Raw genomic sequence first — 25,288 nt, forward strand, 5'->3', positions numbered from 1 at the left:
AAGGTGGCCTTTGCTCCTAGATGCTGCTTGCATCCCTCAATCTTTCCAGGTGGCCCCTCCACCCACAGCAGGTAGGGTCCAGGTCCGTCTTTTGCTTTAGATCTTTCCTCCTTACTCTTCTTACTCCAGCCACATTTCTCTCACTCCAGCCAGAGACATTTCTCTAATTTTAGTGGGTTCCACTCCCTGGTTTAAGGTCTGCTATCTTAATTACATCTGCCAAATTTCATCACAGCAGTACCCAGGTTAATATTTCATTGAATTACTGGGAAATAGGAATAGTGAAGGATTACCACAGCCTAGGAAGTATTGAATGATATGATTCCTGTGACATCTCTGACTTCATGTCATCCCTCTTTCCCTTTTAGTATTTGGACTCCAAGTCAGTATGGCCTCCTTGCTATTTTCTCCAACTGACCAAACCTACATCCACTTGAAGGCCTTGACACCTCATGTTTCCTCTGCCAGAACACCCTTGTCCGAGGCCTTTCCATGGCCCACTCTCTCACTAAGTTGGCTGAATCCTCTGGGAAGCAGACTACAAGGCAGTGTTAGGAAAGCTGGAGATTTATCAGGGGTAAGGCCTGTGAAAGATAAAGGAGAGAAGGGACAGGAGTGGGCAGGGTGGGCCTTCAGACCACAGTGCAGGTCTGACATCCTTGCAGGGAGAGGAGGGGATAGGAGGATTGGATGAAGAGCCTCAGATTTCCATGCGTACTGCATTGAGAAAGTGTCAGCCAGCCCAGCAGGGAGCTTTTGCCGCAGAGATTGCCTGTGGAAGAGTCCCACGCTGCCTGGAAAATGGCAAGCCCTTTTATTATTGTGCTCCATCACTGGCTGAGGATTATCCAGGAAGCATGTGGCTTCCACTCAAAAGCTGAGGTAGAAACGACCAAATGTCCATCAGCAGATGAGTGGATGGACAAAATGTAGTGTGCACTTTCAGTGGAATATTACCCAGCCATGAAAAGGAGTAAAGTATGGACGCAGGCTACCACATGGATGAACATTGAGAACACTGTGCTCCGTGAAATAAAAGTCACAAAAGGACAAATATTGTATGCTTCTCTTATGGTAAATATTTAGAACAGGTAAATCCATAGAGACAGAATGTAGATTAGAAGGTCCGAGGCTTGGCCGGGCGCGGTGGCTCAAGCCTGTAATCCCAGCACTTTGGGAGGCCGAGACGGGCGGATCACGAGGTCAGGAGATCGAGACCATCCTGGCTAACACGGTGAAACCCCGTCTCTACTAAAAAATACAAAAAAACTAGCCGGGCGAGGTGGCGGGCGCCTGTAGTCCCAGCTACTCGGGAGGCTGAGGCAGGAGAATGGCGTGAACCCGGGAGGCGGAGCTTGCAGTGAGCTGAGATCCGGCCACTGCACTCCAGCCTGGGCGACAGAGCGAGACTCCGTCTCAAAAAAAAAAAAAAAAAAAAAAAGGTCCGAGGCTTGCAGAAGGAAGGAATGGGAAGTTATCAATTAATTTAATTTAATTTAATTCCCATGGCTGCCATGCTCACTGCCTCAGGTCTCTGCCAAAATGGCAACTGAGCAGTGAGTCCTTTAATAGTAAATTACATCCAAGAGGAAGGCCTGTCCTTCTGAGTCAAGTTAATTTTTCTCCATTGCACTTAAAACCTTCTGACTTATATATTTACCTGTTTATTTTCTGCTTCCCCAATAGACCATGAGCACCATGAGATTAGAGCATCCATCTGTAGACTCACAGAGCAAGAAGCATGACTGCCCCAATCTTGAATGGATGAGTAAGTAAGTGAACTACCTGCTGATTCATTCATCGGACAATAGCCGATCTCAGGCAATTACAGCGTGTCTTGTGTTATTCAGACTTTCCATTGATAAATTACTATAGGCAGAGTTCAGACAGCTCTTCCTAATTAGAGAATAACCTGTCTTTTGGAAAGCTACTTTGTTTGTTTTTCCGTCTGTGAATTGAATTCTCAGAGGATCATCATAGGAAAGGAGATCTCTCTGGTGTAACTTTTGTACTGAATCTGCACTGGACGTTGCTGAGCTCTGTCCCAATGGAAGAAGAATGTCCCAGGAATGAGGAAGCGTGCAGCATGTTCAGGCTGGGTGTGACTTCTGTTCAGGAATGTAGGGGCTGCAATAAGAAGATAGTGTATCAGAAATGAGAGTTGGCACAGATGAAAGCTCTGTTGGAAAGGGTTGGAAGAGAGGGAGCATCTGTGTTTGAAGCCAAGGAGGAAGGAGGGCACATAGAATGGTTCACGTTGGAGAGAAGGAGAGAGACTGAAAGCACTTTTCTGCCTACAGAATTGTTTTTTTAATAGGAAGCCATGACCTTGAGCATGGTTGGAGAGAAGTCTGGGGACTATTGAGGTGCTTAGATGATATGGAAAAGATACTGCGAGACCTGGAACCAGCTAGGTCAGAGATAGGGAGTGAATAGGTGTCAATGGTGATGGACCATAATTCTGTCCAGGAAAAATTGTCATTATTTATGATAAGTCCTCATTCCAGACCACTGTGGTCAGTAGATAAAGGGAGAATGTGTGTCTTTCTAGGTAACTTTTGTTTCTTTTTGCCTTAGTTAATTCTCTTCTTCCAACACCTCTATTCTTCTTCTTCATCCCATCCCCACAATAAAATCTGAGCAGTTTGATGCCCATATCTCAAAATGCAATCCTAAAGTCAGAGAAGGGGTGTTCCATAGGGGGATAGCTGTAAAGAGAAGGTGAGTCTGGAGGCGCCATCCCTCTCCCATCAACTATAAAACTCCACCTAGTAAACTCCCAACTTGTAAATTCCATTCAGCTTGCAAGATCCAGGAGTAGTACCCCCAAGCAATTATAATGTAAAAGATTAACAAGTGATCCAGGGAACTGAGTCAAACAAAAAAGGTAAGTTAAATAAAAGTTATAAGGCCTGTGGGAGAAAGCTAGCCAAGAAAGGGTCCTCTGGAATTAGGTCCAGAAAATGGTCAGGGTGTTTCTGTGGGTACTGGTTGAAGAAAAGATGAACAGAGGGCAGTGTTGTTTGGAAGAGCAAGTCATTGGTGCAAGATGAATGAGCCCGGTGTGGTGGGGTCCTGCAGCCCCTTTCATCTCAGTAAGTCCCTGTCACATCTCCATCTTCCTTCCATGTCCTGTGCTGCTATAGAAGTTCAACTTCGAGGTTGGAGAACTAGAACCACAGTTCTCTTGGAGAGCTGGGGTATTGTAAACATTCACCCTGCATCTGTCTCTCTCTCCTCAATTCCATTTTGCACATTGCTCCCGGTGTGCTCCTCCTAAAGCCTGTGTCTTGCATTATTACTATAATCTTCCTCCCTCCCCACCTCTACAGACTCCCCTTTTCTACTGAGCACTGTCCACATGAAGTGTAGGGCATTCAAGGTTCTTCGTGCCCTTGACCAAGTCTCCAGTCTTGCCTTTGCACACCTGTTCAGAAGATTTGGAATTCATTGAATAGAGTCAACTGACGCTCTCCTTGATAATTTTCCTTTTATTATTCCAGGCATCATTCTGTCTGCTGCTTCCCCATCTATGACAATTTAAATCCAATTATTCTTTCTTTAATACTTAATTCAAATGGCACCACCACTCCAAAAGCCTCCTCTGATCACCACTCCACCTTCCTATGGCAGATTTAACAATTACCTTATATCATGGGGACCCGTAATAGTGGGTGAGAAGAGACCATATGAGTGGCGTTTTCATCTTCACCTCAACTTCAACCAGGGCTGCCTGGCTTTTGGCTGGTTAAAATTTTGGGATCTGTTGAAGGACTTTGAGAAACAGTTCCACTGCTTACCAATATATTGAAAATCACTCATGTATAGAATGCCACTTCCTACAAAGAAACAGGCAAACACAAAACACATCATTCCACTGGCTTAAAGCTGCTTTCCTGTAAGGCTTTATAATGCTGGTTTTTCTTCTACGTGCCCTTATCTCATCATCTTGGCCAAGGCACAGCCAGCTGATGGATGTTGATCTGGAAGCACCATTAAGAATAGAGTGAATAGCATCAGCCCTTCCATTCTGTCCATCCTTGTTCCCTTTGAATCCCCCTGAATTGCCATAAGGGCCACACGTGTGTGGCTTGCTCTCTCAGGGGCTCTGAGTCAAGTATTCCACCCCATACGCTTTCTGGTGCCTTTGGAACCGACAGCGTCCTCTAATTAAAGGCAGTGGGTGGTGTGATGACAGGATTAGTATCAGTGTCTGGCTTCCCTAAGGACCAGGGAACACTGTGGCCCAAGTTTTCCCATCTGTGTAACGGGATTGTTCATATGTTTGCGTATCTAGGGGTAAAATCTAAAAGGGGGTGGCGCTTACTTTCTCTGGCTTGCATCTGCTCTGTTTCGGGAAAATTGTGGTGAGGAGCCCCACAGGAAGTGTGTGACTGTTTTGCTTCATTGAAAATATAGAGTGCTATGGCTTTAAATACATTGGTATTCTGCCCCTGGCTTCACTGCAGAATGAACAACAATGATGTTCTACTGAACATCAATTCCAGACGTTTTAGGAAGGGCTCAGCAGTTTCGTGAGAATGAAGCTGTATTTCTCAAGTGTAATGAGCCAAAAACATCTTGTTTTTAGGCAGCACTAGTACAGACCCATGCCCTGGACCTGTAAATGCCTTTTCCGTTCATTGTAGGCTTGGAAGGCGCAGGGTATTCGCTCAGCCTTATCAGCACAAATGTAAAAGGAACATTCTGGCTCAGAGAACTGAGTTGAAATGGATATCAGGGACACAGCTTTTGCCAACTAATTATGGACTGAATGTTCAATCCAGGGTTTGCAATGTGCTGCTACCGAGTGCCTGCCCCGCCAAGAAAAGGGTTTAAAAATGGTCAACTCAGCATAAATTATTTTACAAATCCAATATTTATTTTATCTTGTATGTACAAAAAGTAAACTCCAAGTGAACATCAAATCAAATCTAATCCTTTTGGCCACATGGACTGGTTGTTCTTTATCTCATAGTTACAATGAATCATATAAACTCTAGCCTGCCATCACCATGACACATCTGTGACACAGAAGGAATGTGCTATTTGCCTGTCTGAGGAATGTTAAATAGAGAAAAATAGATCATAAAGCAACCTGGAGGTCAGAGGGTTCTGAGATAATCCCTCTGCTAAAACACATCTGAACAGCAAATGTCCAATCTGTAATAAAATAGTTAAAGGTCTGAGTCCACTACTACTTGGCCAACCCAGCACAAGAAATCTAACAGCACTTTGTAATCATTTGGCTTTTCTAATTTTCCCAGAGGACATGGGCCACTGACATATAAGGAAAAAAAAAAACAAAAACGAAAAATGATTAAGTTGTGTGATCCCTAACCTGTGAGTTCAGAGGAAGATTTTGCAGGGCACCATTATTTCCATAGGAGATTCTGGTAACAGAGATGTCATTTCAAATGTAACATAGCAATGGTGTGTTAGGAGCAACCCATAATGAAATGACTCAGCTGATTTGTGGCAAAACAGACATACCTTGGGTACATCACACATGCAAAGATTTTTTAAAAATAAATTGAGCTATACAGTTTTATTCTTTTTGCTAAACTGAGTTATTAAAAGGCTTCTTAAGAAACTTAACATCTTTGCACAACTGTGTCACTCAGGTGATCTATCTACAGGTTTGTTATAAACCAGTAAGCATCCTGAGTCCATTTCTTTGCCTGGTGCTTGCATACGCAGTTTTCTCGGAAGGAGGCAACAGTTTCATTAGCATAACTGAGGAGAGAAATCAACTTGTTCTGGTCGCCAAATGTCTTGTGTATATTTTAAAATATAATGTGAGAAAAAGAAGAATCTGTAGTTTGTAAAACTACTATCATTTTAGCATAAGTTTAGCGCTGACCTTTTCAGATCAATCATAAATAATAAATTCTCTCAACAGAAATATTTCTAGCGGAAATGGGAAGGATGTGAACTAAAGCTATAACCCCTGTACCCTAAATATCAGCCACTTTGGGCTTAGCACTCTTTTGGGGGGTGGTGATAATACTGCATTAGAGCACATATGAATATATACCTTAGTTTACACAGACAGAATATATGACAGTTTTGAGTGATATACATTTGCTTGCTGTATCATTTCTAATATTATCAGTACAGTCAGTATACAAAATTTTTTTGAGCAATGATAGTGACCTATCATACATGCAGCTTATGCCTTTCTGTGGCAGGATGAACATCAATTTATAAAAATCTTGTGACAAGTTGGAATTCAGCTATAGATCAATTACAGATTGCTCACTGGACAATCAAGGAAATTACTAGAAAACAATTTTCACCACTAGAAATTCATCCACATTGACATTCACCTAAATATCCAGAAGGTCATCCCCACTTTCGTCGCTCTCCACAGTCAGCTGCCGGGTCCACCACTTCTTAACTTCAGAACCGCAGGAAGCCGCGTCAGTCATGGGGTTCATTTTGCACACGACAGATTTCATGGTTGTCCTCCCTCCAAACCGTAAGTTGACTGAGGACACTGAATGGCTTATTGGTTTTGGTGCTGTGGAATTAATGAGTCCTATGAGCCACTTGGTAGTGCTCCACCCTATTGTACTCATTCCTAAAAACCCATGATATTCCCATCAGTGATACTTTTGGCTAACAGGTTCTATCCACAGACGCTAAGTAAACATCCTTTTCAGGACTTGATTCTTTATGTTCACGGTAGATTTTTTTTTTTTAATTATGCTCATGGACAACTCATGATGCCACTTGGGGGAAAAAAAGTGCCGTTCACCCCCTTTCATTTTGAAATAATTACAAAAACTAGAAAATGGCTAAAAATTCCAATTTGGGAACTCTTAAGTGTCATAGAAACCTGTGCATTCGTTAGCATATGCAATAAAGAAAAAAACAAAAAGGAAGGAGACTGTGACCCACAGTGAAGGCGAGGAGGGATGCAGTGAGGGCACAGGAGGAAAGGTGTGGTTCTGGGGCCTCACAGTCATGGTCTTGGGACCCACCTCTGTAACCTGTGGATATGTAACTATGGGCAACTTCATCTCTCTGAATCCAAGTTTCCTCCATTGTAAGATGAAGACAATGAAAATGTCCTAATTACACTATTGTCAGGATTAAAACAGGTTACATGAGATGACTTAAGAAAGTGCATAGCATGACACCTGGTGACATTGTTGCTGCCCCCTCAAAACACTATTTTTCTTTCCCTCTGCCTCCCCAAACTCAGCCTGACCCCAAGATCATGTCTATTTCATGATCACAGTTTTTGGTGGGGACCACCTAGGCATGGACCAGTGGAAGTTTTGTTTTTTTGGCTTTTTTTTTTTTTTGAGACAGGTTCTCTCTCTCTCTCACCCAGACTGGAGTGCAGTGGCACAATCTTGGTTCACCACAACCTCTGCCTCCCAGGCTCAAGCGATTCTCCTGCCTCAGCCTCCCAAGTAGCTAGGATTACAGGTACGCACCACTACCGGTCAGCTAATTTTTGTATTTTTAGTAGAGACAGGGTTTCACCATGTTGGCCAGGCTGGTCTTGAACTCCAGACCTCAAATGATCCACCTGCCTCGGCCTCCCAAAGTGCTGGGATCACAGGGGTGAACCACTGCGCCCGGCCCAATGGAAGTACTTTTGACAGCATCATTTCTTTTGTCCATTTAAATGAATACCAAGGACTGTGCATTCTACCCAGGTCACCTCTCCTATCTGTCCCTGCAGCATCTGGCCCCCAGCTCTGTCCATGCCCTTGTTGCCTCATGCTCACACAGTGGTAACTTCCTCCAGTTTGTAACCTGCCTCCAGGCTCTGCTGTGGACAATTCGTCCTTTGGTGCCAAGTCAACGTCCTAAAGCATAGATTCCAAAAATCACATATGCTCAGAGATCTTTGCTAGGTCCTAATTGCCTCCAGGATAAAACTGAACCTAGTCAGCTTGTAGTTGAAGGCTTTTTTTTGACCTGGTACCACCATCTGCTTTGTCTTGATGCTGTCGTTCTCTGCTGTGTTTGAATCAGGAGGAACCTACATCTTCTCTGATCTCTGAAAAATGAATTCTTGAATATGAAAGGGGATACTTTCCTTGGTGGTAGTCCCAGTGAAGATCCACGGAACATCGTCAGCCTCAAAATGTAAGCTGTGCTGTCATCCGCTTTGTGGAACACATATGCTACACATCTAACTTCGATTGGGCTGACGTTGGGGCACAGCTAAAGATCATTATAAAGCTCCTGCTTTAGCATGAAGTTAGTTATCTATAGAGAAAAACATGTACAAGGACACTGGGCTGTGGGGAACACTGCTCTCCCTCCATTCCTGAGTGCTTTTAATGGGATTATCCTAGCTGTCCAAAACCCTATACAGAAGAAGCTCATAGAAGAAAATTCTCTGACTGAATCAGTAAAATATGGAAAATAATGGGTTTATTAAAGGAAAGGATTGAATGAGAGAACACAAGTAATGCACTTAGGAGAGTGACTGGCATACAGTGAGTACCACATGTTTTTTGTTGTTTTGTTACTGTACGGAGGTAAAGCAGCTTGCCTAAAGCCAGTGACCAGCTCAGCTGCAAAGTGTTCTGAGACAAATAGGGGGCCTGTCCCTTTTTGGAGAACTTGGTGGCATTTTCTGAATGAGTGCATCTGCGCACTCCCTCTTCAATTAAATACATTTTGCCCATGTTTGAGCATGCCTTGAGGCACACAGAAAGCCCTTGGAAATCTCTCCCTCTTTCTGAATCTTGGCTTTTTCATAGGTGCTGGCTTCTCAACCATGATAGCCTGAAATGTACCCATAAAATGGGGGCTAATGTAAGTCATATTTAGAGAAGTTATTTTTGGGGGCAGTGTTTTTGACAAGACTACATTTTTCATTATGTTGCTGTCTGTAAACAACTGTAGATGCAGACGTGCATTTTGAAAGGCAAGACCCAAAACACACAAACAGAGTAAATACCTCTCAAATGCCTCGATCGCTGGAGAAATGCCTGGATGTACCCACCTGAGGGCAGACGCCACTGCCCAAACTTCCTCTGGGGTTTCCCTGCGTCGGCGGCATCTTGCCGACTTCCTCCTCGATCTGACAGTGTGGGGCTCAGGAGCTGCTGCTGGCTGCTTGTCTGCATGGGAGGAGAAGCATGCAGTTACTGTCTTTCTCAACCCTGTGCTCTCCTCCTTTTACTATAAGAAAGGAAAACACATGGCAGGAGGACAAGCGGGAAGAACAACATGGACTCAGAATGTCCATAATGGGGAAAAGGGAACACGGGTATAAAGGGTCACAGAAGCAAAAGAGCTACCACTGCACATCGTGCTGAAGGGGACACCGCTCTTCCCAGGAAACCCCCACTGCCTCAGTCCCCTCCGTGCCTGAGAATGTCATTGTTTCCCTTCATATCTTTGCTGGCAAATCAGGGGGCAAGGACGGGACACTGAAGGAAGGAAGGTGGGGCCGTGGGGACCGGCTGGACAGGGGAAGTCTACTTTCACCAGCCTGGAGATCCACACTTAGAGCCTCAGGGAAAGAGTTCTCTTCAGGCAAAGCTGTATGATGGGCCCTGGCGGAGGATGGAGCCGGTAACAATCTAAGCTAAAGTCAAAGAGAGATGCCAAGACATCCCACACATTTCACCTGTTCTCGGGTTCACCTGTCACCTCTCCCTTTTCTAAAAGCCTTGGTCTTCACATCTCTTTGATATCCCCTCTTGGATTTTTGTGTGTGTGTGTTTGTGTGTGTGTGTGTGTGTGTGTGTGACCTCTTAGGCTTTTTCATCTAAAAACAGAGGCCTCTACAATCGTCACTTTCCCCGGCCTCATTGGCCCTGTCTCACTGTCTTTCCTGACCTCAGCCTGCCTCCCTCCCCCATGCGAGACATTGCCAACCATCTTCAGGGTGACCAGTGGCAAGGCCACTGTAGATGCCTCACCTTGCCCCTTGGTTGACTAACTCTACAGAAATCCCTGCAGTCGGTGGCAGATAATTTCTAAAGGCTGGGGAGCCCAAAACATGAAATCTACTGAAAACTGGGCTATGGCACCAGTGGGCCTCCTGGAGCACCCTGCTGGGCCATGGAGCCTTAGGCTTCCAAAGGTACTCCCGGCCCCTGGCTGCAGTGCTGCACTTCACGGAGCCTGGTGCTCTTGGGGCTCTGCACAGAGTACAGGATCAGCTCCACGTTGTTAACCTCAAATTGTAACTGCTGCCTCATAAAGGGGCAGGTCCTCCCAGGCAGATGCTTCTCACAGCACAGGACTCTCCAGGACACTGATAACTCCCTCTACTTTTTAAAATAGACACATACATCAAGTTTGAAAATGAAAATATGCCGTGACCTAATAAACAAAAACTCCGCAAGCCAACTGTCCTGAATTCCATATGTTCATCTGATACCCAACCAAGAAAGGATACATCTTCAATGAGTCTGATTAAGGAGGTTGAAAGCCAATTACAAACATTTTCACTGATTCTACCACAAATTTCTATGACTTTAGTGAGGACAGGAAAACATTTAGGGCAGAGTTTCATGTAAACCATACTCCATGTAATATTTCCAGATTAAAATGCAGCCCTTAGATCTGATGTTCACTCTTTAGACAAAAATAAAACTACAGAATTACAAAGTTCAGGGCATTAACTGTTTTTTGGCATTCATATGAATCAGAATATTTTTAAATAACCTCAACTACATCCAAGATGGCAAAGACACAGACGTAATCTGGATCAATGGATTTCCATTGTCTTTTTTTTTTAAATGAAAATATTCCTATTAGAAATATTGTCACCTTGTTTGAATGATGTGACCAGCACCCATTTTATTTATTTTTATTAAAAGAAAGAAGCCCACGGAGTGTCCTGGGATGGAGGACGCCTCGTGCCCATACCTCGGGTTGCATGCTGTTGTCCTGACTGTTGGCATTCGTGTCTTCACTGGGCTGGGTGGTCTCAATGCTGGGCGGGTTCAGAAACCGGCTGAGCTCTTGCTGCTGACTCTCTCTCAGGCTGTGGATGATACTGCATGACTGCTGCTGTTTCTATGGAAATGCGATTGTTTGTTTAGTAAAATAAACCCAGCATCGCACCTGCCCCGCCGCCACACAAATCATATTTTCTTCTCCCCTCTCCTAAGACCCGCATGATTGGTGACCTCTTAGGAATTTCCAGGTAAAGATCCTGAACTAATTTCAACGTTCAATTAAGGTAGGCTGATGCAAAAGTGGGCTTAGAGAGGTATGTGTTGACTTCTCAGTCCATTTTCATTTGTGTAACAATAGGAATAGTGACGGTCATTGATGCTTGTGTTTTATTTATGTTTGTTTTTTGTTGTTGGTGTTTTCTGTTTTTTTGAGATGGGATCTATGTCTACTATGTCCCATAGACTGGAGTTCAGTGGTGTGATTATTATAGCTCACTGTAACCTTAAACTCCTAGGCTCAAGGTATGCTCCTGCCTCAGCCTTCTGAGAAGCTGAGACTAAAAGTGTGCATGACTGTGGCCGGCTAATTAATTAATTATTTTTTTCCCAGAGAGGAGGTCTCACTCTGTTGCCCCAGCTAGTCTCAAACTTCTGGTCTTAAGCCATCCTCCTGCCTCAGTCTCCCGATGTGCTGGGATTACAGGCATGAGATACTGCCCAGCTTGTATCTTATTTAAAATTACTAATGTAGCTATTCTATTTTTTCTCCTCTTATTTTATTCTAGGCTCATTAAGCCAATACAACCCCAACCCCTTTCCCACTTTCCTGCAAATTGTAAGAGGCAAAGTGCCTCGGGTGGATGAGAAAACCTTCGTGCTTGTCTTGGTTCTGAAGTTTCCAGGCCGATCCAGGAGACCAATCTGTCTTGGCATATACAAAAGCCAGGGCTCCTTGTGCCCTCTCAGAGCTAGAGGAGGACAGATTGATCCCTGGAGCTAACATAGCTACAGTGGCCAGCAGTGACGGGACATCACTGGGAAGCTGGCCTTGCTATAGGAGGTTGAGTTGTATCTTTTCTCTGGGAACCTTTTCTCTTCCAATAGAAATACATGTTTCTGCAATTGATGTTGCTCTGAGGAAGAAGATTGAAACAATCGCTGTTACATATAAATGTTTAGTGATTGCTTTGGGTTTTTTTACCCGTCCGTGAAACATGCCAAAAGCATTCATAAAGGTAATTATCTCATAGAAACATTCACTGTAAACAAAGTATATGCCAACGCAGTATACATTCATTAATTTATGAGTTAGAGAATCTCATAGGCTTATAACTCAGGAAGCAGGAAACATCATTAATCTTGAGAGGTGGTCTTTTCAGAATAAACAACATTATCACAGTTTGTTGAAATTTTTAGCAGCAATTTAAAGTAGTTTTGCAAATTCAATGTGGAAAATTCTAGAATTTTGTACAGTGGAGTTTAATAAATGGACATATTTTAATATTAATAAACTTTTTTTTTTGAGACGGAGTTTCACTGTGTCACCCAGGCTAGAGTGCAGTGGCACGATCTCCGCTCACTGCAACTTCTGCCTCCCAGGTTCAAGTGATTCTCATGCCTCAGCCTCCTGAGTAGTAGGGATTACAGGCATGTGTGCCATGCCCGGTTAATTTTTGTATTTTTAGTAGAGATGGGATTTCGCCATGTTGGCAGGTTGGTCTCCAACTCCTGGCCTCAAGTGAGTTGAGCTCCCCCCTTGACCTCCCAAAGTACTGGGATTACAGGTATGAGCCACTGCGCCTGGCCAATAAACTGCTTTTTAAGTGTTCATGTCATATTATAAAAATGGGATTCCATGGAAACTCCTAATGGACTCTGCTACAGAGGGCAGGGCTGACTGTGGACCAGAGTGAAAGTCTGCATCAAGATCTGACCACTGTAAGTGGAGGTAGTGGACATAGTTTAAAGGGATAGAAGGCCGATCACAGAAGGAGCTAATCCCATGTTCATGAAGCTCTTTTCTTTTGTCCTCCTACTTCCGGGCGGGGCAGGGCGGGGACCCAACCTGCATGTGTGCAGTTAGTTCACTTACGGCTCTGATGCGCTTCAGGCACTTCTTGAGCCACATGCGGATGGTCTGCTTGGCCACCTCCTCCTCTATGGTGTACTCCAGCTGCTCCCTCGCCAGGAGCTCCTCCAGCTGCAAGCTCTTCCGGATGTCCACGGACCGGTATGAAAGCATGCTGGTGGGGGGAACACACCCGCAATCACAGCTCTGATTTACCTGAGATTTACACCTTTAGATATGTCAAAATCCAGAGAGGACATCACTCCATCTAACAAGTCTAGCGTTTGATGCCACCCCTCACCACCTGTGTGTCTTGGGCGGGTCCTGTCACCTCTCTGTGTCTCATAAAGATAGTCCTGGTAACTTCTTTATTTAATGACTAAGTAAGTTAATATCTGTGAGGCTCTTATAGCAGTGCCATCTAAGTTCCTGTAAAACAAAAGATCCAGGCTAGGTAAAGACTCAGGACTTTCTCTGCAGAAGGGAGACTGTGCCTCGAATACTTTCTTCACCCGTAACCCCACGTGGTGATGGTTAATATGCTCGGCTGTGCATCATACCTTCCTACCCACTGCATTCCATTTCCCTCTCTGTTTATCTCATTCATCCTTCTGTATCTTCCTTATTAATTTTTTCTTTTTTTTTTTTTTTTTGAGATGGAGCTTCGCTCTTGTTGCCCAGGCTGGAGTGTAATGGTGCGATCTCAGCTCGCTGCAACCTCCGCCTCCTGGGTTCAAGCATTTCTCCTGCCTCAGCCTCCCAAGTAGCTGGCATTACAGGCATGTGCCACCACGCCCAGCTAATTTTGTATTTTTAGTAGAGACAAGGTTTCACCATGTTGGTCAGATTGGTCTTACACTCCTGACCTCAAATGATCCGCCTGCCTCAGCCTCCCAAAGAGCTGGGACTACAGGTGTGAGCCACCACACCTGGCCTTCTTTATTAATTTTAGAGGCTACAAAACAAACCCAGGGTTGAATATCCACTCCCTTTTAACCCTCGACACACAACAGGCCCATGCAGTGGTAGATGAAGCCAACACAGCAGATGTTTTGCATCGCGGGTCACGGGGCAGTAAGGCAGCTCCCAGGATGCCTGGACTGAGCAGTCCACCACCACAGGAGAAGACAGGCCCTCTTGGCAGTGTGATGCACCCAGGTGTAACCACAGGATTCCAGGTTATGGTTCAGACCTATGCACCCTGGTGCACCTGTGCGCTACCCGCTTCTGTGAGCTCATTTCTACCCTAGAGCCCAAAGCACAGCATGGAGGCTCTTGAGAGCACTGGTACAGTGGACTTCTCTTCTTTGCTGAATCTCTTCCCACCACAGAGGGAACAAAATGAATTTTCTCTTCCCTGACTCATCAAGAATCTCATCAAAGCTTCATTGCTTTTATCTTCACTGTTTTTATCATATACTGGGCTAGGGGAATAAATAGGAAGGGGAGAAACAGCCCCACCATTGATTTTGCCTGGGTCTATTTTTATTAGATACACCAGTGTGTTCCAAAGAGGCTGAATATTAACTATTAATGACCACAGTATGCCTATCTGCCTCATGTCAACCTAAAAAAATTTGTCACTAGGAGGAAAGACTCAGAAACATTCTGACAGAGATGACATCCTCTGTGATTCATATGCATTTCTCCGTCCCATCTTTTTCTGCTTTTTAGCTTGTTCGTGGAAGAACTGAATAGTGGGAGGTGAAATTGATAACTCGTGAGAACTTTTCCCAGATTCTTCCTGTGCTGATCTGATCTTTTTTTTTTTTTCTAGCTTCTGGCCACAAGCATATTTCTGTACACCTGAGTTCTCCTGAAATTTGAGACACAACACAGTACCCCACGCACTACTGGTAGGTACTGCTATGTGATTAAAATAGCTACTGCTAGTCAATCGCTCTTATTTTTTCTGTGGCACGGGCCCCTGTGGCAGTGCAGCTTATAGGACATTTCTTAAAATAATGCTTTAGATGCACAGAATGAAATATACAGTATTACAAAGGAAACCAATTATATTAAAATACAATTCTCAAATTACTTTAAAACAGCAGTGATATAGTAACATAAGTGCTTCTTTATTATTCCATTAAATAATACCATCTAGCAGAACTCAAATGACTACCCTAACTCAGAAGCACTGGTGAGCATAAATGATATTTTAAGATGTCAGCCAAGGCAGTCAGTTATGTAACCTGAAAATATCTATGATTTCTCCTGGTAACAAAGACATGGATATTACTAATGTGACTGTGGTTTGTTGCCTACATTCATCATGGAAGAGAATGCCGCATTTCAAAGACCGACTAGTGAAAATAAAGATGTAATTGTTTCCCTTTGCAAGTCCATGGGCCTCTGTTTTATCCATGGACTCCTGCTTAAGAAGCTGTTATGGGTTAAATGTTTCCTCCCAAAAAAAGAAGTGTTGGAGTCCTAACCTCTAGTACCTCAGAATGTAATGTTATTTGGAAAAAGAATATTGCAGATGTAATTAGTAATTAAGTTAAAATGAGATCACAGTGGATTAGGATGGACTCCTAATGTAATATGACAGATGTTCTTATAAAAGGAGAAATTTGAATATAGATACATACACACACACACACACACACACACACACAGAATGCCATGTGAAGATGAAGGGAGACCAGGCTGATGCTTCAACAAGCCAAGCAATGCCCAACATTGGCAGCACACCCCCCGCAGCCAGGGGAGAGGCTGGGCCAGATTCTCCCTCACAGGCCTCAGAAGGAACTAGCCCTGCAATACCTCCATCTCGGGCTTCCAGCATCCAGGACTTCGAGACCATACCTTTCTGTTGTTTAAGCCCCTCAGCTTAAGGTACCAAGTTACAGTAGCCCAAGGAAACAAATACAGAAGTCTCCCAGGGAGAAGAAAAGGCAGAGACTCCATTTGACCCTCTGTCCTGTCTGGGTGCTCATGAAATGTGTGGAAAATCTGGTGTTTTAGCCAATGGGGCAACCATCACAGAGCAGGTCAGGCGAATTCTTATCAGACCTGTGCAAGTGAGGCACTCTACGTGTTAGTCCCAGCTTTGCCAGAGCCCTGTAACCACAAGCAAGTCATTCAGCTCTTCCGGGCAGCTCCCACATCATAGGGAAGGGGTGGGACTGTGCTCTCCCAGATCCCTTCAACCTCTTCCCTCAGGGAGCACCTCCGTGGGCAGGGGCCCCTGTGGGACGTCAGGGCATGGCTGCCCAGCCCTCCCCTGCGAGGCACCTACTTGGAAATGATCACTGGAGGGCAGCGGGAAAGGGCACTTAGCACCTGGGACATGTGACCCCGCTTCACGACCACAGCAGATGTGGCATTTGGGTTGGAAACACACTGCAGAGGCCTTGAAGGCTGACGGCTGTAGTTTCTGGCCCCGTTCAGCCCTGCAAAAGCCTGCCTTGTACCTCAGGACGTCGTGGAAGGTGACGTCGCCACCGTTGTGGAGCCTCTCCATTTCGTAGCACATGTGCTTAAACAGGAGCTTGTCCTTGTCCAGGTCCACCTCCAGCCTCCCACGCAGCAGCCGCAGCAGGAACTTGACACGGAATGTGGGGATCACCCCCTGTGTGGCAGAGCACAAGCAGCAGCAAATCATCATCAGGCCTCAGTGATGCACTTGGGTTTCTCAAAAAAAAAAAAAAAAAAAAAAAAAAGGTGCTATTTCTCAAAAGCTAGCATAATTAGCACCAGATGTGAAGAAAGCTGGTCACCTCCTTGGAGCCTGGTGGAATTAAGTGCACTGAGAAGAGCAGAGGATGGAAAACTGAGTGATAAATTTCTCTCTCTGGGATGCCACCACATTGCAGCATTTGGAGTGAGGCATGGGAAGCTCCCCCTCAGCCCCCCAGGACGCTGCTCTTGCTCTCACCAGGCTGATGCTCATGTGGCCTGTCTCACGGACTCTGCCTCCAACGCATGCACTGAGTGGGTCATAATGCACTCACACAAGGTAATGGACAAGACACAGACATGTAATCCTCCTCTTCACTCAATCTGGATGCTAGGAATGTCTCAATGTTTATTGCAAGTTTTCCTACCACTACAAGATAACTTGTGGTGGATCATGCCTGTAATCTCAGCATGAGGTGGGTGGACCACCTGAGGTCAGGAGTTCGAGATCAGCCTGGCCAACATGGTGAAACCTAGTCTCTACTAAAAATACAAAAATTACCCAGATGCAGTGGTGCGTGCCTATAGTCCCAGCTACTCGGGAGGCTGAGGCTGGAGAATCACTCGAACCCAGGAGGCAGAGGTTGCAGTTAGCCGAGATTGTACCACTGCACTCCAGCCTGGGGACAGAGTGGGACTCCATCTCAAAAAGAAAAAAAAGAAGAGATAACTCCTTTCATGTCTTCTTCAGGATTAGAAAAACTATATACAAGAGAATTTGGCCCCCAGCTCTGCCCTCTTCTGGGTCAGAACTGATCCAGACACTGAGAATCTAAGATGTGTTGCTACCTCCCACGCAACACAAACCACCATGCCCCCCTGGCTGGATCTTTGAATGAAAGTGCTGGGCAGAACACTAGTGAGCATGACTGCCTGCCAGTTACTGACATCTCAGTGTGCAGGGTAGTGTGTTCTTCATGTGTGTATTACGTTAAAGCAGGGTGACAGTTATGGAGAGACAGGTGGGTCCTGAGGAGCTGAGAGTGAGGTCAGATCCCCTGCACGCAGGGCACACACTATCTTGAAAGCCCTTGAGACTGGAGCCTGGGTGGGCGGGGGTACCAAGAAGAGGGATAAAATCGGGGTGAGGGCACTGACAGGGCCCCTCATTTATGACGCCCATGCTGGCTCCTTGGTCTTTGTGCCCTTCATCAACTCTTCTTGAACTATTTCCAGATCTCTCTTCCAAATACTCTGGCAGAACCTTCCTTGTGTTGTTCAGACATAATGTCCCACAGCACCCCTCAGGCCTCCTTCATGGCCATTCCTGCCGGTGCAGCCCAACCCCAACTACTGTCTATAGTTTTAACTTCTGGAAATACTGCTACTAATACTATTATTATTTCACTTTTTATTATTTGTCTCCACCTATTAGAATGTAAACTCTGTGAGTACAGGAGCTGTTCCATCTTGTTCATTGCTATATCCTCAGTGCCTAGAACTGTGCCTGAGTGTTTGCTAGGATGAGGAAGAGAGAAGAGGAGGAGGAGGAGGAACAGGAGGAAGTGGAGAAGAAGGAGGTGGGGGAAGAGGAGGTAGAGGTAGAGGAGAAGGAGGAGGTAGAGGAGAAGGAGGAGGTGGAGGGGGAAGATGGGGAAGATGAGGAGGAGGGGGTGGATGAGGAGGAGGGGGGGGTGGAGGAGGAGGAGGGGGGAGGGGGGGGGTGGAGGAGGAGGAGGGGGGGAGGAGGAGGAGGGGATGGAGGAGGAGGGGGAGGAGGAGGAGGAGGGGGAGGAGGAGAAGGGAGTGGATGAGGGGGTAGATGAGGAGGAGGGGGTAGACGAGGAGGGGGAGGGGGTGGGGGAGGGGGTGGAGGAGGAGGAGTAGGAGGAAGGGAAGGAGGTGGAGGTTGATGACGGCAATGACAAGAGGAAGAGCAAACCGCAGCTACTTTGGCTAATTTTAAGAAATCTTTGCCAGCCTCAAAACCATTTAAATGTTTGAGACATGTTGGTAAGTCTCTTTGAGGTGGGGCATGAAACAACAACCCACTTCCATACCTCTCTTTTATCATCCACCATGTTCCATATGATTTGAAAGTGGCGAAGATCGTTGTAACTTAAAAGCTGGTCCTCCTCAGTGGAATAAAACAAGGAGAAATTCTCAACAATTATGGCTTTTAAAAAAAGAAAAATTCAGAAGTTAGACAATTATGCTAATCTGTCATATTTCAGAAAGAGTAAAACATCCATTATTAATAATGGATTCTATCACCTACATCATAAGCCAGATTTTTAAAGTGCTTTTAGTATGGTTTCCAAATTGGCATGTTTACACTTGGACTAAGCTATTTCTGCAGCTCCTGCCTTTCCAAAGCATGAGGGTCATAAGCACAAACACACATTCTGTGTATAGAGATAGTCATGCCAGCTGGCTTTAACTCTTAGTTTAGAGCTCCAGGGCCATTTTTAAAGGTCAAATTGAGTTCTGGGTGGCCCCATGGCTGGGTGAATAAGGTGTACCTTTCAAAAACATAAATGTGATATTTCAAGGCTAGACAGTCCTCTCTGATATTTGTTCAACTCAGTCCATGAGAAGAGCTCTTTTGAAATTAATGATCATAATAAATGGTACAACTCTTAAAATTGCAGTCAACTGTCATTTACATGCCTTTCAAAGGTCTTTTCAGCTTCTGGATTGAGAGACAACAATTTATAATTAATGCCATGGAACACCCACCCCAAGCAATCCAAGATAATTGCTTGAAAATCATACATAATTATCTAAGTACCTGAGTTTAAAGAGTAAAAAGTATTCAACTAACATCACTTACCTACAAGCAGATTTAGCATGATGTAGGCAATGATGACATAAAATGAGCAGAAATACATAAGTGCCCCAGCATAGTTTCCACAGTCTGTTGCCCAGTATGTAAATTCATCTGGAGTACAAAAAGGAGGCTGAACCTTTGGGGCATTGGGGCAGAAGAAGAAGGAGAAGATAAGAGTAGAGAATAGAAATTTCTTTTAGCTGACTATAGTTAATGAATAGATTCCTAAACATATAGAATATAATTAACTTCAAAGTAAGCTTTCAAAAGCCACATACATTGGGTACATCATCTATAGCAAAAATAAAGAATATTTCACTTATTGTATGCTGTTATCTTGTAGAATCCCAAGGTTACTGCCATTTTTAAAAGCACAATGAAAATGAACTGATCTCCACTAGATACTCTTTCTGCCTCCGCCACTAGCCCCAAGTGATAAGTAGCCACTGTGATGCAAACTGCAGAAAATCAAATAAAAAGACATTTGCAAGTTTTTCTCTGACTGAAGTAACGGGTTAAGATTTGGGAATATACACTCTACAGGTATACCCTGGAGACATTGCAGTTTCAGTTCCAGCCTGCTGCGATAAAGTGAATACTGCAATAAAACAAGTCCCACGCATGTTTTGGTTTCCTAGTGCATATGCAAGTCATGTTTATACCATACTGTGGCTTTTTAAGTGCACAATGGCATTATGTCCAAAAAGGTACGGACCTTAATAAAAAGTATTTTTATTGCTAAGAAAAGCTAACAATCATCTGAACCTTCAGTGAGTTGTAATCTTCTGCTGGTGGTGGAGGGCCTTGCCTCAATGTTGACAGCCGCTGACTGAGCAGGGTGGTGGCTGCTGATGGCTGGGGTGGCTGTGGCAATTTCTTAAAACAAGACAACATGGAAGTTTATCGTATCAACTGACTCTTCCTTTCATGAAAGATTTTTCTGCAGCATATGTTGCTGTTTGCTGGCATTTTACCCACAATAGAACTTCTTTCGAATTTGGAGTCAATCCTCTCAAACCCTGCTGCTGGTTTGTTGAGTAATTTTATGTAACATTATAAATCCTTTGTTGTCATTATGACTACGTTCATAACACCTTCTGCAAGAGTAGGTTCCATTTCAAGAAACCACTCTAATCATCCATAAGGAGGAATCTTCATTCCTTCAAGTTTGATCAGGAGACTGTGGCAATTTGGTCACATCTTCAGGTTCCATTTCTAATTCTAGTTCTCTTGCTATGTCTACCAACCACATGTGCAGTGACTTCCTTCACTGAAGTCTTGAACCCCTCAAAGTCATCCATAATGACTGGAATCAACTTCTTCCAAATTCCTGTTAATGCTGATGATATTTTGACCTCCTTCCATGAATCATGAATGTTCCTAATGGCATCTAGAATAGTGAATCCTTTCTAGAGGTTTTTCAATGTACTTTGCCCAGATTCATCAGAGGAATCACTATCTATCGCAGCTATTCACCTTATGAAATCTATTTCTGAAATAATAAGACTTGAAAGTTGAAATGACTCCTTGAGCCATGGACAGAATGGATGTTGTGTTAGCAGGCATGAAAACAACATTAATCTCCTTATACATCTGCTGGTACAGCTCTTGGTTGACCAGGTAGATGCATTGTTAATGAGCAGTACTACTTTGAAAGGAATCTTTTCTTTCCTGAGCAGTAGGTCTCAAGAGTGGGCTTAAATATCCAGAAAACCATGCTGTAAACAGCTGTTCTGTCATCCAGGCTTTGTTGTTTCATTTATAGAGCACAGGCAGGGTAAATTTAGCGTAATTCTTAAGAGACTGTATTAGTCCATTATCATGCTGCTAATAAAGACATACCTGAGACTGGGTAATTTATAAAGAAAAGAGCTTTAATTGACTCACAGTTCAGCAGGGATGGGGAGGCCTCAGGAGACTTACAATCATGGCGGAAGGGGAAGCAAACATGTCCTTCTTCACATGGTGGCAGCAAGAAGTGCCAAGCAAATCGGGGGAAAGCCCCTTATAAAACCATTACATCTCATGACAGCTATAGTGAGAACTCACTCAGTATCACAAGAACAGGATGGAAGAAACCACCCCCATGATTCAATTATCTCTGCCTGGTCCCTCCCATGACACAGGGAGATTAAGAGAACTACAATTCAAGATGAGATTTGGGTGGGGACACAGTCAAACCATAGCAGGGACCTAGGATTTTTGGAATGGTAAATGAGCATTAGCTTCCACTGAAAGTTACCAGCTGCATTAGTCCCTAACAACAGAGTCAGTCTGTCATTTGAAGCTTTGAAGCCAGGCATTGACCTCTCCTTTCTAGCTATGAAAGTTCTAGAGGGCATCTTCTTCCAATAGAAGGATGTTTTGTCTACATTGAAAATCCATTGTTTAGTGAAGCCACCTTAATTAATTATTTTAGGTACATCTTCTAGATAACTTGCCACAGCTTTTACATCAGCAGCACTTACACTTTTATAATATGGAGATGGCTTCTTTCTTTCCTTAAACATCATGAACCAACCTTTGCTAGCATCGAATATTTTTTTCTGCAGCATTCTCACCTCTCTCACCCTTCATAAATCTGAAGAGAGTAAGGGCCTTCTTCTGCATTTGGCTTTAGCTTAAGGGCATGTTGTGGCTAGTCTGATCTTCTATTCAGACCGGTAAAACTTTCTCCATATCAGCAATAAGGCTATTTCTTATCAGTCATGTGTTCACTGGAGTAGCATTTTAATTCCCTTCAAGAACTTTTCCTTTGAATTAACAACTTGAGTAACTATTTGGTGCAAGGGACCTAGCTTTTGGGCTAACATGGCTTTTGACATGTCATTCTCCGTAAGCTTAATCATTTCTAGCTTTTGATTTAAAGTGAGAGATGTGTGAATCTTCTTTTCACTTGAACACTTATAGGCCATTGTAGGGTTATTAATCGGCCTAATTTCAATATTGTTGTGTCTCAGGACATAGGGAGGCCCAAGAAAAGAGAGAAGCGTTGGAGAAACAGCTCTTTGGTGCAGCAGTTAGAAGACATATGACATTTATCAATTAAATTCTCCATCTTATTGAGCATGATTCATGGCACCCCTCAAAACAATTACAAAAGAAACATCAAAAGATCATTGATCACAGATCACCAAAACAGATATAATAATAATGAAAAAGTCTGAACTAGTGAGAATTACCAAAATGTGATAAAGAACCAGAAAGTGAGCAAACACATGCTATTAGAAAAATGGCCCTGATAGATCTGCTCAACACAAGATTGCCATAAAGTCTTTTACACAAGACTTCGTAAAAATGCAAAGTCTGCAAAAGGCAATAAGTGAAGCATAGTAAAACAAGGTGTGCCTGTACATAGCAAATTCACGTTCAAATTGTGTAAGGAGTGAGCCCCATTCCTGGAACAGGGTCATGGGATGCTATGGAATAGCACAAGACTTAAGTCATCAAAAACTCTCTCATTGTTTACAGGCTCAATAAAATGCCAATGCCTCTGACAGCACTTCCTGGTTTTTCTCAGCCAGAGAAACTAGCTCTTTCTTCTTTAATCCCAGCATTCTGCTTGTATTTTTATTTAAGATTCGTTAAATTTTGCGTTGTGTTCTATTTGATTTGGCAAATTCTCCTTGTTAATTCATGCATGAAGTCCTAGCGCTCCTACTCTGTGCTAGGTTTGTGCCAAGTTTGGGGAGAGACTGGTAAGAAAGACATAGGCCCAGTCCCTTCTTCCTGCTGACAGTTGGATGCTGTGTAATCCAATATGGTGACCACTAGCTCCATGCAGCGATGTAAATTTAAATTTATGTTAATTAAAATGTAATAATATAAAATTAAAACTAAAATTCAGTTCCTCAGTTGTGTTAGTCGTATTTTCAGTGCCCCATAACCACATATGGCTAGTGGCTCCCCGAATTAGACAGTGCAGATTTCCACCACTGCAGAACTTTTATAAGATAGCATTGGTGTGTCCTATAGTGAGAAAGAGAGAAAATAAATGAATGTAAGCCAATAATTCACTACAGCTGTGATACTTATTACAAAGGAGAACTATAGAGCAGCATAAGAACATATAGCTGGCTGTCTTAGCTGAAGGCAAAAGACCTGAAGGAATGGATGTTTAAACTGATACCAGAAGGATGATGCTTGGGGAAGACAGGGTATAGTAAGAAGGAAGTATAAAGTATACTTTATACTATAAAGGAAGAGTAGCTCAGAGCCCTTGAGGTAAGCTCCCGGAGTGTGCCTGGGAGTTGCTGAAGACCTAGCACCTAGCATATAGCTGAGGGGCAGTGAACTATCTACTGAATATGTTAAATTAAAGGGCTCCCTGTTTGACTTTGATTACCAAAATATTAAAGATGGGAGGGAAAGAACAACACCCACAGAATGCATATTTGTTGAATGGAACTACAATAGCTCAGGTTGGGTTAATTGAGTGTTTTGCCCTAAATATTCATGCATTGGAATGTGTAATAATGCAATTTTATGGACTGAAGTGTCAGGATTTATATTTCATACACAAAGTCTTGATGCTAACAAGGATGATCCTGCCAACATTGGGTTGCAAGACTTTCATGCTGATTCTAAGTCTAAGTTTTGTTCATGGTGAGAGATATTTACCATACAGTCATGCATAATCTTGTTCCAGTCTTCACCTGTGACAATTCGGAACAGTACGGTAATAGCTTTGCCAGCCGAAGAAAAGTTTGCATGCCTAATTTAAGAAAAAAAATTAACAGAATGTGAATAGAAGGGTTTGTCATGAAATAGCATAGTTTGCCACCACCAAAACAAGTGGAGGTTGTAGTAAATTTGGTTGCTAAGTTACCTTTTCCAAAGGTTATACCTTTTTATTAGTTTGTCATTTATACTTGCCTCCAAATATAGCTGTCTGAACACCCAACTCTGGCATGACCACTAATTTATTGCCATTCATCTTGAATGACTAAGTAGGCAGGCTTTGGCAACTAAGTGATTCCTTCTTTCACTTGGAGGATGCTATAAAAGGTGGGGCAGCCATGTAGCTAATTCCTACAACCAGACATATCGGTATATACTTTGTTGTATCAGGACTTAAAAAAAAAAAAATGAGATGCATCCATAAAACTTAGGCAAATCATTGAAAACTGCTTTTCATATATTACAACCATTTGGGGGGCTTCTAACTTCCCATATTTTCCTGAGAAAGAAACCCAAAGTTATCTTAAAATTGTTCCAACTAAAAATAGTGTATCATTTTTTGGCAATATGTAGATAGAAAAAGTGCTGGAATTGGGAGTGATGATTACTGAATGTTGGTGGAATTATGGATTCTTTTTGTTTTCTTTTATTTCTAAATTTTCTAAGGTTTTGAAATTAGACCTTTTCAATTGAATAACCTTTTTCAACTGGAAAAATATCATTTAAAACTTGGCTATTTTATTTTAATTTCCAACAGATTACTTCCCTTTTACCTCTCCTAGACTTTAGTAGACAAAAAACATTTGTTTATTTAAAATTTTATTACTAAAGGGTTTGCTTGATAAATGAATAGAAAGATAAATACACACCAACCTGTTAATGTTCTCCCCGTATTTCACAGTACCAAACAAAACAACTCCAGCAAATGCGTAACACAGCAGCAAGAGGAACATGCCCACTATGATAAAGAAGCTCTTGTACATGCTGACGACCACTGTCAAGAGGAGCATCTTTAGTGTTACCTGGGGACCAGGGGTGGGAAGCAGAGAGAGAGAGAGGGAGAGGGAGAGGGAGAGGGAGAGAGAAAGAGAGGGAGAGAGAAAGAGAGAGAGGAGGGAGAGAGAGAGAGAGGGAGGGGGGGGGGGAGGGGGGGAGGGGGAGAGAGAGAGAGAGAGAGAGAGAGAGTGGGAAGGAGAG

The 25,288-nt window shown here is 43.5% G+C and overlaps 1 protein-coding gene across 7 annotated transcripts in view; it reads right to left on the reverse strand.

Annotated features, from left to right (window-relative positions):
- Positions 1-4,860: 4,860 nt before the first annotated feature.
- The window catches only part of NALCN (sodium leak channel, non-selective), a 358,280-nt gene continuing 337,852 nt past the window's right edge, over positions 4,861-25,288 (reverse strand). For all 7 annotated transcript variants that reach the window (XM_050766656.1, XM_050766657.1, XM_050766654.1 and 4 more), the window contains 9 exons: positions 24,965-25,113; positions 24,032-24,125; positions 19,415-19,547; positions 18,642-18,757; positions 16,377-16,534; positions 12,982-13,132; positions 10,858-11,007; positions 8,978-9,095; positions 4,861-6,523 (listed from right to left, as the gene is read on the reverse strand). In XM_050766656.1, coding sequence (XP_050622613.1) covers positions 6,330-6,523; positions 8,978-9,095; positions 10,858-11,007; positions 12,982-13,132; positions 16,377-16,534; positions 18,642-18,757; positions 19,415-19,547; positions 24,032-24,125; positions 24,965-25,113 — 1,263 coding nt within the window. In that variant the 3' untranslated portion in view covers positions 4,861-6,329. The remainder of the gene's footprint in view (positions 6,524-8,977; positions 9,096-10,857; positions 11,008-12,981; positions 13,133-16,376; positions 16,535-18,641; positions 18,758-19,414; positions 19,548-24,031; positions 24,126-24,964; positions 25,114-25,288) is intronic.

This window comes from Macaca thibetana, chromosome 17, assembly GCF_024542745.1.
Source record: "Macaca thibetana thibetana isolate TM-01 chromosome 17, ASM2454274v1, whole genome shotgun sequence".
In the NCBI taxonomy this organism is placed as follows: Eukaryota; Metazoa; Chordata; class Mammalia; order Primates; family Cercopithecidae; genus Macaca; species Macaca thibetana.